Source organism: Barbatula barbatula, assembly GCF_947034865.1.
Source record: "Barbatula barbatula genome assembly, chromosome: 18".
Lineage (NCBI taxonomy): Eukaryota > Metazoa > Chordata > Actinopteri > Cypriniformes > Nemacheilidae > Barbatula > Barbatula barbatula.
Genome location: NC_136781.1, coordinates 20,248,599 through 20,263,899, shown reverse-complemented (window position 1 = coordinate 20,263,899; position 15,301 = coordinate 20,248,599). Strand labels below are relative to the sequence as shown.

The 15,301-nt window shown below is 39.3% G+C and overlaps 1 protein-coding gene across 3 annotated transcripts in view; it reads right to left on the bottom strand.

Moving 5' to 3' along the window:
- Positions 1-11,740, bottom strand: part of arhgef9b (Cdc42 guanine nucleotide exchange factor (GEF) 9b) — a 52,437-nt gene extending 40,697 nt beyond the window's left edge. For all 3 annotated transcript variants that reach the window (XR_013787944.1, XM_079480289.1, XM_079480290.1), the window contains exons 1-3: positions 11,521-11,740; positions 9,296-10,787; positions 6,398-6,530 (exon numbers count right to left, since the gene is read on the bottom strand). Coding sequence is in view for 2 of the 3 variants with exons in the window: in XM_079480289.1 (XP_079336415.1) it covers positions 6,398-6,530; positions 9,296-10,726 (1,564 nt within the window). In the remaining variant the exon portion in view is untranslated. The remainder of the gene's footprint in view (positions 1-6,397; positions 6,531-9,295; positions 10,788-11,520) is intronic.
- Positions 11,741-15,301: the final 3,561 nt, after the last annotated feature.

The window sequence follows — 15,301 nt, the reverse complement described above, 5'->3', positions numbered from 1 at the left end:
CTAAATTGGACAGGTGCCTCTAACAGAGCGTGCTTCTAAGATATCTGCGTTCGTAACCCCTGACGCTTTTCTGCAGTATACGCATATGGCATTCGGCCTACAAAATGCACCAGCAATGTTTCAAAGTTTAATGTTGTAACATGGAGTCAGGGACGTTCAGATCCAAAATAGTGTTTATTAACAGAATGGTCAAATAGGCAGAGATCAACAACAGCGTAAGGTATGTAGGGGATATCCAAAATCATAAACAGTCACAAGCAGAGGTCAGGGCAGGCAGCAGAGAATCGCAGTCAATATCAAAAGTCCAAGGTACATACACGGAAGGAATCAATACAGGGAAACGCTCGAAAATGTTAGACTGGCTAAACACGACATCGCAATGACTGGGAGTCCAAACACAGTATATATAGCGGAGTGGTAATGGGGAACACCTGGTGGCGGTTAGCATGGGATTATGGGAAATGGAGTTGTAAGTGGGAGAGTCCTGAGTGGAGTGCCTCTACTGGAGTTCATGGGCACTCCAGCTGACGATCGTGACATAGCCCCCACCTAAGGAGTGGCTTCCAGACACTCCTAACTGAGATTAGACCACAATTAAGATGGGAGGTGGAGCGGAGGCAGAGGGATGGAGTGCGAGGTCCAAATGGAAGCCCCACCAGGGCGGAGCAGAGAACCACCACAGCCGAGCGGACGAAACCGAAGCAGGCTGAGCAGGCGGCCAGTGAGACAACCCTTCAAGCGGCCAGGGAGATGACGACCCTTCAGGCGGCCAGTGAGGAGTAGACCCTTCAGGGGGACCAGGCAGACCTGGCGGTTCAGGGGTATAGAGCGGATCCGACGGTTCCGGAACCGACACTGGCTCAGGAACAGGTGTGGATTTGGCCATCTTGTCCGAAGACACAGGTGTGGATTCGGCCATCTTGTTCGAAGACACAGGCGTAGCAGTAGCCATGTTGGATGAGGCCGATGTGTGTGACCATTATAATCAGTGCCTCTTCCTCAGGCTCAGAAAAGGAACAGGAGCAGATTCAGACTCTGGAACAGGAACAGATTCAGACTCTGGAACAGGAACAGATTCAGGCTCGGGAACAGACTAAGGCTCTTGAACAGGAACAGACTCAGGCTCTTGAACAGATTCAGATTCGGGAACAGGCTCAGACTGTGGAAGGACAGACATAACAGGGCGAGACTTTGGGAGGGTCATCTCGGGATGAGGCTCTGGCTGTGTGGTGGCCATTTTGTCCAAGGTCTCAGGTTGGGCAGACGTGAACAGTCTCTGGCTGGGCAGACGCGACGTGAACAGTCTCTGGCTTGGCAGACGTGACGAGAACAGTCTCTGGCTGGGCAGACGCGACGTGAACAGTCTCTGGCTGGGCAGACGCGACGTGAACAGTCTCTGGCTGGGCAGACGTGGCGTGCACAGTCTCTGGCTGGGCAGACGCGGCGTGCACAGTCTCTGGCTGTGCAGACGAGGCGTGACCTGACTCTGGACGGGCAGACGCGACGTGACCTGACTCTGGACGGGCAGACGCGACGTGACCTGACTCTGGACGGTCAGCGGTGACTTGACCTGACTCTGGACGGTCAGCGGTGACTTGACCTGACTCTGGAAGGTCAGCGGTGACTTGACCTGCTCTTTCATGCAGTGGCGCTGGGCTGGCGGCCATCTCGTCCAGTGGCGCTGGGCTGGCGGCCATCTCGTGCAGTGGCCGTGGTGGTTCTAGCTCCGCTGACAACTGCGCTCGACACTGTTGGCCCCCCCCAAAAAAAATATTTGGGGTTTCAACACTGTCCTCTGACTCTCCCACAGTGAACGGAGAGTCACATAACATCAGTGCATAGTCCATGATGTCCCTTAAACTGCCCTTAAACTCCCCTCGAGGTAACCACGATTTAATTGGGTCATTGAGTCCGAAACGGAACAAGTCCTTAAACAAAACTTCATCATAGAACTGTATCTGATAGGATATCTCTAAGAAATGTTTTACATACTCCTCAGTAGATTGGCCTCCTTGACGAAGGTGCAGTAGCTGATCGACTGGGTCAATGATAGAGCTGGATAGTTGACCTTCTGACCTGAAAGTAGGGGAACAGACATCTCAGTAACGAGAGGGTACCGGGCTACTGGATTCTGGTATGGCGAAGTCTTCTGTAACGTGGAGTCAGGGATGTTTGGATCCAAATGCAGTGTTTATTAACAGAATGGTCAAACAGGCAGAGATCAACAACAGCGTAAGGTATGTAGGGGATATCCAAAATCATAAACAGTCACAAGCAGAGGTCAGGGCAGGCAGCAGAGAATCGCAGTCAATATCAAAAGTCCAAGGTACATACACGGAAGTAATCAATACAGGGAAACTCTCAGGTTTCAAACTGCAATGTTTATTTAGACGATGTGGTCATTTATTTGTCTACATGGACAGAACACATTTTGACATTACATGACGTGTTTCGTTGATTCGAAGCTGCTTCTTTAACGTTAAATCTAAAAAAAATGGAATTTGTTAAGGCTTCTGTCACCTATTTAGGGAAGCAGGTGGGAAATGGTCAGGTGCGTCCATTAGACGGAAAAGTTTTCTGTGTGATATTACATGCAGAATCAGTTTTCTTTTCCCTTTCCCTTCTTTTCTCTTTCTTCCTAAGTGTTAGGCTCTGCCCCTGCACACCTGAGACATGTTGCTCTGATGGCTCGTGCTGTGGATAAGTGGGGTGGGACGGAGGAAGAGAGGGCGTTCCGCGGCGAACTATGTGAGCATCATGATGCCTAGCCCACTGGTCGAGACAAGCCGAGTTCTTTGTGTCCATGTGTTGTGATTTACACATTTGTTGGTCTGTTAGGTATGTTGATTTCAATGTGATAAGAGAGTGAGTGTTCCTGTGGAGAGTGAAGCGTGAGAGACGTGAGGTTGTGCAGTTATAATAAATGTGTTAAATTGCCTTTTGCCTTGCGTCTCCTTTTTATGTTGCTGACCCCTTTTTCACAACGAGCATCTTAAAATCAGGGGCTCGTAACACAGGGATAGAAGATGATCCTTATGACATCGGACACGCTGTGGTTCGGGGTGCCTAACCAAAGGCGAGCAAGAATGCCCTCTACGACAGAGCCTTGGCTAGTTGGTAGGAGGACAGTAAGAAGGGCATCCTCTTTCCATGTCATTCGGGACTGGAGGTGTAAGGTCTGCTGGTGAAGATTCTGCATCGCCAGACTATTTAGGCTCCTCCCGAACCAATATTTAGAACTTAATTTATGGTATTGACAGAGCATAGAAACCTTACATAGCTCAGAGAAGCTAAGGGTCCCTAGCCACATATGGGCTTTATTTTCTTCCTGTTCCAGTGTAAGATTGCATATAGACCTGGTTTTAAGAATGATGAGGTGGATGTTCATAGATCTCGAATCTATGCTTCTTATCATTCTAATGAATCTCAAGTGTCTATCCTAGATCCCAGAGTTTTTGTGAATCCTATTCAGTGGTACATGGAGGAAGAGCCAGTCAGTGCCACTGAGAATCGTCTGTTGGGTTGACTAACACTTATCTGTGGTTTACTTACTGTACCTGCACTCTTCAAACCTCCATCAATGACTTCTCTACTGGTCTCCCTGGTTATCAGTCTCTGAAACCACTGGCTGCTTTATCAGGCATTTACCAATCCTGAAATAAACCTGTGTTATTAATACTTACCACTTTTTTCAGTGTGTTTCCTGAAACTAATAAATGATTAGTCCATTTAGAGCAGATTAATGAGCAACAGTGTTACAGCAGATGTCACCAGGCCAGTATTGTGTGTGAAATATCATCCTTAAAATAAAGCAGTATGCAATAAGAGTAAGAAAAATATTGGGTTTTAGGATGAGTTTGGATACTTTGTTGGCAAACACAACAAGGAAAGTTTACAAAAAACTGGTAAAATACAGTTTATTACACATGACAACTCGCTTCTCATATTTGGTGCTTTACTAGCAGGCAAGTGCACGACTGAGGCTAAATTGCAAAGAAAAATTATGTGATTTAATAGATTGTGTGCACATGACATCATGGCACTGAGTGAAGTGCCAATGGAGGGCAGGAAGTTATTTTCTCCATAGGAATTCACTATAACAAACTTAAAATAGCTGTCACGACCCGGGTGAGACACAAGGACAGAGGACCTAGACGCAAACAGCAGGGAAGACAAAACAAAAACCCACAACGGGGTAAAATAACAAAGAACTAGGGTATAAAACATGACGGGAACACAGACTTACTATACTAGACAAGACTAAGACAACACTTCAATTAAATATAAATAACCAAACTAGACTCACCCACACAATCAAAATGAACCAGCAAAGGACAGACAACACAGGGCTATTAAATAAGGGGACAAATCAAGAGGGACAGCTGCGGGGCACGAGGTACTAATGAGGAGACGAGAGGGCGGGAACAGAGAAAAATGCTAAAATTTTGTCTCAGAAACGGAGATAAAAGTGGCTTGTAAACCTGAACCTGCGGTTGGGATGAGCTGAGCCTGATGACTTTCTAAAATGCTTAATGAGGTTATCCGTACCTACAATTTACCCCCCAAAAATGTCCTGCTCAAAAACCTTATCATGGCGCTGCAAAGATCGAGTCCTGATTAAACGGATAAAGTGATAAATCTCACCCATATACGTCCATTATAATGAAACAGCTTAACGTACCGAAACAACGACCACTAAAATTGTTTTTTTAATAAACACTAGCTACTGTGAAAAGAACACTTCCAGGAATTAGAATAGTCTCACATAAAGCTTGTCACTCATTAAAGTTCATTATAAAGAAACCACATAACATGGCTCACGGCAGCTACAAACTGGGAACATAAAACTTTTCATGTTTAATTTGGATATAAGTGATAAACAAATGAATGTGGGACAGGGTCAGACTAGAGCCCTGCACGGGACAGATTTTTTTTCAGTGTTTCACTCCTGCCGGCACCCACAATTTGTGCACTCGCTCCCGCTTGCACCCGCAAACAATTTAGCTTGAAGAACTTAAATAATGTTGAGGTATGCTAACATTCTTAACAATAGACACAGAACATTTGCACTTGATTAAATGCTCATCTTATGGTCGATAAAAATGTTAATATGAGGGTTAAGCACCATGCCCGACAAATAACTTAACAAATGACGACATGTGACGTGTTTTATTAGACCAATAAAACTTTTCGCTTCTGAAAGGCTAACGTTATACAAAGCCTTCAGCTGTGCCTATAACACCACACATAGTATTCAAATGTAACAATGTATAACTGACAAAAAACAAAGAAAAGAGGTATTTCTTGCTTAACACATGCGTGGAGAAGTGCTTTATCTTTGAAGCAGAGCTTACTTTGACCAGGTATAATCGAGCAGGTACCTGTATATTATCCAGACGTGCCAGATTTGTGTCCGTTGTATATTATCACTTTTGCACATTTATTGCAACTTACGAATTCTTATTCTTTATCACTTTTGTCAGTAATAATAGAGAAATTTGTCCAAATGTCGGACTTGCCTTGCTTCTGTATTGTGCAGTAAATCCCTGCTTTAATCTTCTTCTCTACTTCATTTACCGGCTCCATCCTTGCTAGTGGCTATAATTCGCGGGTCCCGCACTATTTTTTTTACCCGCCCAGTCCCGCGAGATTTGTGTTGGGTCCCCAATGCAGTCCTCTAGGTCAGACCCGGTATATTATCTCTTTTCGTTGCATTTTTATACAGAACTTTGATCTGCCACAGAGCCGTCTGAGTTATCTCGTCAATGTCAAGAAAACAATAGTAAGACAGGATGTATTTCATATTCTGTGGTACTAAAGCGATATTTCACCCCCCAAAAATATCTGTCATAATGGATTCATTCACCATAAAACCTTATATACAGGTTTGTGATTAAAAAACCTGAATATAATTGTGGGACACAAAAAAGATGGAAGAAAACATTATTCAAATAAGTTATACAGGTTTGGAATGACGAGGGTGAGTAAAGTATCAAATAATGTTCCTTTTTGAGTAACCTGCTGTAGTATACCTTTTTATTATGGTAAGATTAAAAAATACCACAGTATTACTACAGTGTACTATATAGTAAATACTTCAATATAAATGTTTACTGTGGTATATTTTGTTTTTCTTAAAATTCATTTTCATGATTTAATAAAAACACATTATCTTTTCAAACTGTATATTAATAAATGTACGCTCTCTGTCTGTAACACTTTTAATATAACCATTTTTTTTGTGTGTGAGCTTAAAGTAATGCTTTGTATCATTGCTATTAATTAATTTAAAGAATACAGAACACATTCTGTGTTAGCTTAAAAACGATATGCTATCGAAGAGTGATCACATATGAATGTATTTCTCCTTAAGACATATTTGTTTGGTTGACTGTACCTGCAGGATTGAGTGTAAAGTCCATTGGCTCCACTGCAGAGAGAGTGGCCGGAAGCGGCAAAGAGTGACAACGCTGAAGCAGAACTTTTATTGGCGGATCTGGAGGCGATTCGCCAGGAGGACGTGAGTGGGCCTAAAAATGACATCACTATATGATTACAATGACACATACTGTATTACAAAAATGACCTAATTTTCAATGAAAGCAGTGGGGTGTAGTTAGTTAGTTTCACTAATATTCTATTGTATAGGCTACTGATGAATATACATTCTACAAAATTTTGCCAGTTGGCTACAAGTGTGATGTCTGAATTACCAACATAACTCATTATTCTTTTGGCCGAAGAAAGTTTGCTGATAAAAAGCCAAAGAGTATGTAAAGGGATACTTTACTCCCAAATCAAAATTTCCCATATTTTACTCACCCTTAAGGCATCCTAACTGAATATAGTTTTCTTCCTGAAGTATTTTGCGTTTGTTTAAGAGAAATATCCACATCGACAGCCCTATTTATGTTGATGTCTAGCTTCCGTCATCTCTCGAATGCGTTTGAGCCAGAGGCTTGTTTTTCCGGCAAATGACGGTGACGAAAGCTCCCACCAGAGTAGGCGCTATTTATTGGAAAACGAATAATGCAGTGTATGTCGCCGGGACTTATGACACACATGCGTAATCTGTCGGAAAAAAAGGCCTCTGGTTCATGCAAATTCGAGAGATGGCGGAAGCTAGACATCAATGTTAATAGCGCTGTTAATAGTCAATATGGACTATAATTTCTCTTAAACAAACTCATCGATTTGCTTCAGGAGACCTTTGTTAAGACGACGGAGCCGTGATTCGTGGTATTATAACAGAGTAAAACATGGGGACATTTCGATTTATTAGTTAAGTAAAGTTGGGGTGATAAAGTTTTATCTCACACTGTTGACACACTAAATTGTGGCTTTTATGTGACTGTGAGCTTCAAACTGCATCCTGTTTATTGCAATATCCGAATGAATGTAAATTTTTGTGATAGACCACTCCCCCAGTGTATGACGTGTTGTATACCAACATTGTACAGTAATGTCTTGAATTAAATATTTAGCAGTTTAATATCCTATCTCTAAAGGAGAAGCAAGAAATAGAAAGCCAGCTTGTGTTTTGTTTTAATTTATCTAATTTCCCCCAAATAATCCAAATATTGTCAGAACCAAAAAGCATCTTTATTTTCTTTCTTTTATATATATATATATATATATATGAAATCATAGGCGGATATTAAGAGATGTATAGTTTATATATATGTGGTGTATATATATATCCTACAGCACCTCATATTTACTGAATAACTGATTAGTGTGTCTGTGTTCAGTTTGGCTGCCTGTGCCTGCAACACATATACAAGTACAGTGTAACGAGATGTAGTTAATCATGAATATATTGTGGTTTCACTACAAATCTAAATTGACAGACATAAACATTAGTGTAAATATTTTCACTTCAATGTATTTCTGTGAAGCTTACTCATTTGCAACTACTTGTCTGCAACTTTATAGGACTACATATATTAAACATATAATTTTAATAAAACAAATTAAAAAATAACCTTATTTACTTTCTTTATATATAACCTTAGAATAAATTGTACAATTTGTGCATTGTACATTTTTTTAAATATAATGCATTGCTTTAATTTACGTCATCTCTAAAACCTGTCCTTTCAGCTTTAATCACAAAGTTCCCATGATTTTAAACGATTCCCATTAAATCACTTGCTTTATTAATTTTAGCCAAGTCAAATAAATAAAAACTGTATTCATTTAGTAGATGCTCTTGTCCAATGCAACTAACAACTGAGAAAGCGTTTAACATTTTGCCAAAAACAATGTGACTAAAATAAGTGTAGTCTACAAAGTTATGTTTACATGTAGGGCTGCAGTTGAAGCCATGATTAGCAACCTAGAAGATTAAAAAAAATTGGTCAAAACACAACACTTCTCAAAGAATGATGTACTTTTCTTAATTTACTTTAAGCACTAATGTTTGGAATTTAACAGGGAGATACGATGCTTTCTCTATAACCAAATGATACCTAATTGATGTGAATTGTGTGCCTTTTTCAAATGGACCGTGCTGGTGCAATTAGGATTATATAGGTGGACAAAAGTATTTGGACTATTTTAGTCATTTGAGTACAAATATGCTTGAGCACATAAGGATGTTCTAGGGAATAGCGTGCTTCTTTAGGATGGGCCCTTTTCTGTTTCAACATGACAATGCCTCTTTGTATAAAGTAGGTTAAAAAGGAAATTATTTATTCAGTCAGTGTGAAAGAACTTGACTAGGCTGCATGAAGCCAAGTCTTTAACGTAGCTAGACAACTATGGTGTGACTTTTAATGCAGACTTCTTCTACAGAGTTCTTAAACCGATCACCCATCACCAATTATTTGAAAGGGGCACTAAAACTGTTGCAACAGATATGGAAGCAACATTTTAAATTATGTTGTTTAAAAATATTAAAAACATGAATTTTGTTACCATCTCTGTTGCAACAATTTTAGAAGAATGTAGAAGCACAAAATTCCCCAGAATATCATTATATGCTGCAGCATTACGATTTGTACTCATTTACTTATGTAGTCAGCTCTGTTGATTAGAAGGGGGTTCCCAATACTTTTAACCATATAGTGCATCTCTTTAGGGTCCACACATACTTTTGCATTTACATTTCCTTATATGTTTCAAGTGAAACATAGACATGTGATTTAGTTAATTTGTATTTTGACCCATATACAAACATGTTAGACTGTGAAAAAATGACAATTCGAGGTTAAGTGAATGCAGAACACAACTTTTTTCATTTCAAGGCCCATGATCAAGATCCTTATTTGAAAAAAATGTGTACTCATGTTACCTTAAATATGTCCTCTGGGCACTTTGGATTTCTCTTTGTATCAGTGCAAAAATCTTGGTCTTCATCAGTGGTTTCCCTACATAAGTGGTTCATTTGACAAGGAATAGGTAAGTTTTTAATGCTAGAGTTTTTCTTATCTATTGGCTCTGGTTCTTCACTTTTTGGGTGGTTCTCAATTGTGGCAAGACAGATTGAGTTGGGTTGCGACTGAGTTCCATCTGAGTCATTACACAGGGAACTACTGTCAGTTAGAAAGTCTGGATATGTTCTCCGGGTCTTCAGCACCACACTAGGAGGACCTTGACATGAGGTATCAGCTTTGTGTTCACTTCTGTTTGTCAAAGGTATATTCTGCATGGCCTCTCCTGACAGCTGGTGTTTTCGTGAGTCAAAAGGGGATCGCTGGCCTTGAGGAGGTGAAAAAGAATGAGACGAGTTTCTCCATTTCATGGCAGTCTCAGCCACAGTGTTGAAAAATCGGAACAAGCCTCTGAAATGGCTACTTTTGCCATCAAGTCCCGTTTGTTCAGGTGCAGAGTTCAAATCTTTCACAAATTCAAAGTTTACTGAGCCATAATCAGAATCAATAGTTTTGTCTAAGGTATTTAAAGATTCAAAACTACTCTCAGCCAAATTGGAACTTTCCTTTCCTTTGTGGGGAATTTTTCTCAGGTAATTCAAAACCTCACCCCCTTTAAACCACCTTCTTCTATGGGGTATCTTAAGTTTGTGCTTTATGTAACATTCTTCATGATCTGTCACAGATGAATCGTTGCAGTTTGAGAAGCTGGGGTGAGCTTTTTTTGTATATGTCACTCTTTCAGCTAATTTACACCCATTTTGGTGGCTAATGTCCTTGATCACGTGACGAGTTTTCTCTGGGATTCCAGAAGGGTCTGTGTCCTCAAATGAACAGAAGAAGTCTCCAGTGGGTCCCGCAAACGAATGTCTCTTGGCTTTATTTCTAAACATGTTCTCGTGCTCCAAAAAAGGGGAGTCATTGCACATTTGTATGTCATCCACGTCATCTTTCAGCTCACTGTTGAATTTGACACTGGAGAACTTGCCAGCTTTCCCTCTAAAAACAGATGGCGACGTAAGGTTCTTAATGGATCTCACTTTGTTTGTGATAGAAAGCTTGAGAAAGGATGCTTCACCTTGGAGGATCATTGAGTGAGGTCGTCTGTCCATGTCAGAAGTGGTCTTGCGGCGGTTCAGTATCCTCCAGATGGCCGCCGTCCTAGACTGTCGATTGAGTTCCTGTTTTTCCCTCCTGACAGGCTGGCAGGAAAACATGGATTGTGAGGAAATGGACTCTGGAATCCATGAGTTCCCTGCACTGTTCTCTTCATCAAGAGAAACACTGAAAACACTATTTACAAATCCATTGGTAACACCAGACTCTGACATGGGGGTGGTTGTGCTATCCATACTTTTTCATTGTAAGACAAGATGTTAGGTGTTAACCTTGAAATGTGTCATTGTTGTTCTCCTTGGGGGAAAAAATCACACAATATCCATGAGCTTCAAACAATATCTAACAAACTCTATGGTGTGCACACATATAAACAAATAACCATTGTCTTGAGTATACTTGTGTAGTTTAGATGGCCTTTTGTCTAAATACACACGGAGGACAGATATTGAACTCCTCTCTTGAAAACATCTAAATAGAATAGAAATTTTTTTTTCAAAGAACATTGAATTTAAGGTCTGTCCTATTCTACACTGTAAGACACATGTACATTTGTGTTATATATAAAACACTATTGTGCAAAATCTTAGGCACATTAAAAGTTTCTGAAATGAATTACTCTTTAGATGGTGATTTCTTTGCTTTAGTGTGTTGATTTTCGATTTCCAAGTAATAACATTGAAATAATGGAAATAAAATATAGAGTTCTTCAACAGCATACAAATACATTCACGAAAATCTACAGAAGCATGGATGGCAAGATTTCATGATGATTGGTATAACATCCTGGCAACAATTTTTCAAACTGCATGCATGAATGTTTAAAGGTACACAGGCGATATTGATTATATTTCTTAAAACCAACGTTTCTTAAAGTATATGCCCAAACTTTTGTCGATAATGATATATAAATATACATTAATTTGACACCATTATATTTATCCATTCATGTAGTATTAAGACTGAAAGCTTTGAACTGAAGTCTGATTATTTCTTAAGAATATAACATTATGAGATGTAAAAAACTCACCACTTTGAATTGGGGTTGATTGAAAGAAAATGTATGTTGAATTAAACCTGGTAAATCCTTTTGATAAAAAATCTTTGACCCAATGTTACTTGAACTGACTGTTCTTCAGAAGAATTGTAAATCCACAATATTTCATGAAAATGGTGCAAGGCTTTTTCTCAGATTAATGAAGCTGCTAAACTCTTGATCCTCAGAGAGCGAGTAGACGCACACAAAACATACAGTACACGCCCAGTTCCTCTCATTACATTTGTTGTCATGATTCACTAATGTCTGGAACTCCATTGTGACAAAAAGGTTTGGACAGTGTTAAATGTATTTTGTAATCTGTAATTAGCTTTTAGTTTTATATAACTATATGTAGGATACATTTTTGTTGCTCTATGTATATAAAACACAATGTATCAGTCGGGTAGCCTATGTGCATAGGAAATGGACACAATACACAGATCTTAAGGTCAAAGTTTAAAAGCCTATTTTAAACTTTTCCTTTGTGTCCTGTTTTGGTAGTACTGTAATTACATGCCATTTTCCTGCTATACACAGGAAAGAGCGGATCTTACAAAGACAGGAAGCCTGGCTGACGATATGTAAATATCGGCTTCATATGCTCTTCCCTTCTGTCTAAACTGCCCCATTGTGAGGAAAAAGCAGTTGCATTGCTTTTCCCATTGCATTTAATGAAACATTTCACTGGCACTCATACATCTATGAGAGCAGGGACTGATACATAAAAATGATATGTAAAGTATTTGTGAAAGAAGATAACAGTTCAGAAAAATACGCAATATTCCATACACGGTGAACCTAAAATTACTTTAGAACTGTGCATAATTCATAGCAATCAGACATCATGATCAAAGGAGTATTTTTATAAAAAACACTTTGACATTAAAATGTTAAGGTCTTAAAATTGCACAAGATGCCTCTTCCTAAAAAAGGGAAAAGACACGAAGACTGGCACACCTCACATTTAAAGCACTTCCTGTGCATGAGCAGGCAGCTTTCCTGTTGTCAACAATACATATCCCAGATAAATATACCCTGCTTAAATGTCTGCTGTATACAATCGAAGACAAGCATGTGTTGAAAATCCAAAGACCTGTGTACATAAATAAAGAGAAGTGGATGAGAGTGGTAAAACTTTGCAAACTATTCAAAAAGGTCCTCTTTAGATAGATTTTGACTCTGAACAAATAAATAACAGTAAATCTAATAAATACAAATAAAATTAAAACTACTATTAAAGTATCATCACAATATAATTTTACTAGTCGGGATAACAAAAACATTGATTCAGCTGACATCACATTGCCTAGGCTCTATTAATGCAAAGTCTGTTAAACCACTCTTTCTTCTCAAATCGAGAGTGAGCACATTTTTATAAATTTTGTCCAGGAAATAAAAGCAGTGTAATGTATATGCAAAGGGTTTGTTAAATAAAGTACACCTCTGAACCAATGATTCAATTATTTTCTCCACAAGTAAGACACCACAAGGAAATTGTTTCATGTGTTTTATTTTATTTATATTAACAGCATTAAAAATTGTTTACAAATTAATTCGATTTTATTAATTTTACTCAATTCATTTTCACATTATTTTGGCAATATTTACTGAGTAACACACATTTCCATTAATTGTCAAAGTCCGGGTAAAGAGAATTCTGAAAATGATTCTTAATTGTTCTTAACACATTATAAATGTTAGAAGTGTATTGCTGAAACACATTACAAAGACTGGAAATATTACTACTGAATAGCGAAGGTGAAGCGTTAAACGGTTTATCAGCAATTATATGTTTGCCAACTCTCACGCACACGCTTTCAGTCTCTCTCACACGCTCACTGTGCCCAGCTAAATAAATCTCAGGCCAAATAACAAGCAAGTTGTAACTCAGACGCGAATGAACGGAAGGGAATAACGACAACAGTGAACGGAAGGAGGGGGATCAGTGCGCGTCATCGCAACGCCCTTTGATGAATATCATGTTGGAATTCAAATCGTCTCATAAACTTTTCGCATATATCTCAAGTTGAGAGGCGAGTGGGCGTGGCCTCAGCGTTGTCAGCGGACACGCCCCTAGCATTTGAGAGCAGAGTGTACTTCTCATTTATTCAAGATTTCGATCATTTATTTTATTTACTTGGCAGGTTTTGTTTCGTTAAAATTAGGTTGCTTTTGTTAATAAAGCATTTTTTATGTTGTGACACTCTCATAACACATATTTACAGTAATATTGGTTAACCTGGACTTGTAGATCAAGGGCTGCTAAGTTTAACTAAATAATGAAAAATCTTCATTTTACAGGATTTAGCATTATTTATTACTGTACTATAACATGATTCTAAACACTAATACACAAAATGTACAATACCAATTGGGTTTGGGAACTTGTGGAAGGGGCAAATCTTGCTGTGACATTTTGACAGCTTCAGTATATAAACCAAGTTACACAAGCACATTCACTGCCCTCTGCCCAGTATAACTCAGACACATTCCAGTTTTAAAATTATAATAATGCCCTTCCTGCCTATTATTAACAAATCATTGATTTACTCACATTTGATAGCCCCAGATGTCCAATATGTTTATTACAAAGTTATGTTATACAATCATTATATACCATCAGAAAATACACATATCCATACAAATAGATAAGTCTGTGGAATTTTTTTTTCACTATTATTTCTAAGCCTTAACTGGTGCAAAATACAGTGTATCAAAAACCACACCAGGAACATCTGTAATGTATCTGCTTGTTTTACACTCTTTGGTACTTTGGCCACCAGATGGTAGCCTCGAGAAATGATCCCTTTTGTGAACCACTTTGCAAAAAAGCTTCAAAGCTTTATGAGGCTTCATCTCGCCACCACAACAGCAAACAAATACACAAGACAACGGCAAACAGAGTGATCCAAAAGACATCAAGGCAAGACAAAAACCAGACATCCAGCCATAGAGGTCATAGGAATTGCAGTATGAAATGATATAAGACTTGCCAATGAGTGAATAAGACAACCGGGTATGAATAGGCAGATAAAGAACAGTTAACAGGGCAATAACATATCATGCGTCGGTCAATGGTTATGGGTAATGTAGTGTGATGTGGCAGTCCATGTAATGAGGGGAGGGCCCTCTAGTGGATTTGGGAAGGCACTGCAGCTGGTGACTGTGACAGCAAGTTTATAGTTCTTTTCACACAGTAATCCTGGTAAATTATCATCAGTTGACCAGGATGACTTTATCAGTGAATACACAGATGAGACTGGAAATTTATGCTGGTGATTTACTAACAAACACATTAAAAAACACAGGTGCAATATTTGATTCATGACCAACGCAGGTGTTGAATAAATCCATAAATACCTGTACAATGAAGAGTGCTAACCTTAGTAAATCACATTGCATGATTCATTTAAATAGCCTACTCTCCTCCCATGAAGTTTGCGTCTAATAAGAAACTCCTACAAATGTAATGAGATCAGTCGCAAAAACAACCCTGTCCATGTATTTTCAGCGCAAATTTTCACTGCTTGTCATTAGTAAATACCCATATTAGTTTTTTACGCCAAAAGACTTCGTGCTGCCGCAAGTTGTTATTACATCTGGCCCATAAGCGAACCCAGTTAGCAAGTAGTAAGCCCAATCGGTCCGAGGCCGGCAGCCTTGCGGCACCTGTGGCTCAGTATCAGCATTGTCAAGTCAAGTCAGCTTTATTTATGTAGCTCTTTTTACAATTTTCATTGTTACAAAGCAGCTGTACAAGAAAACATTGACT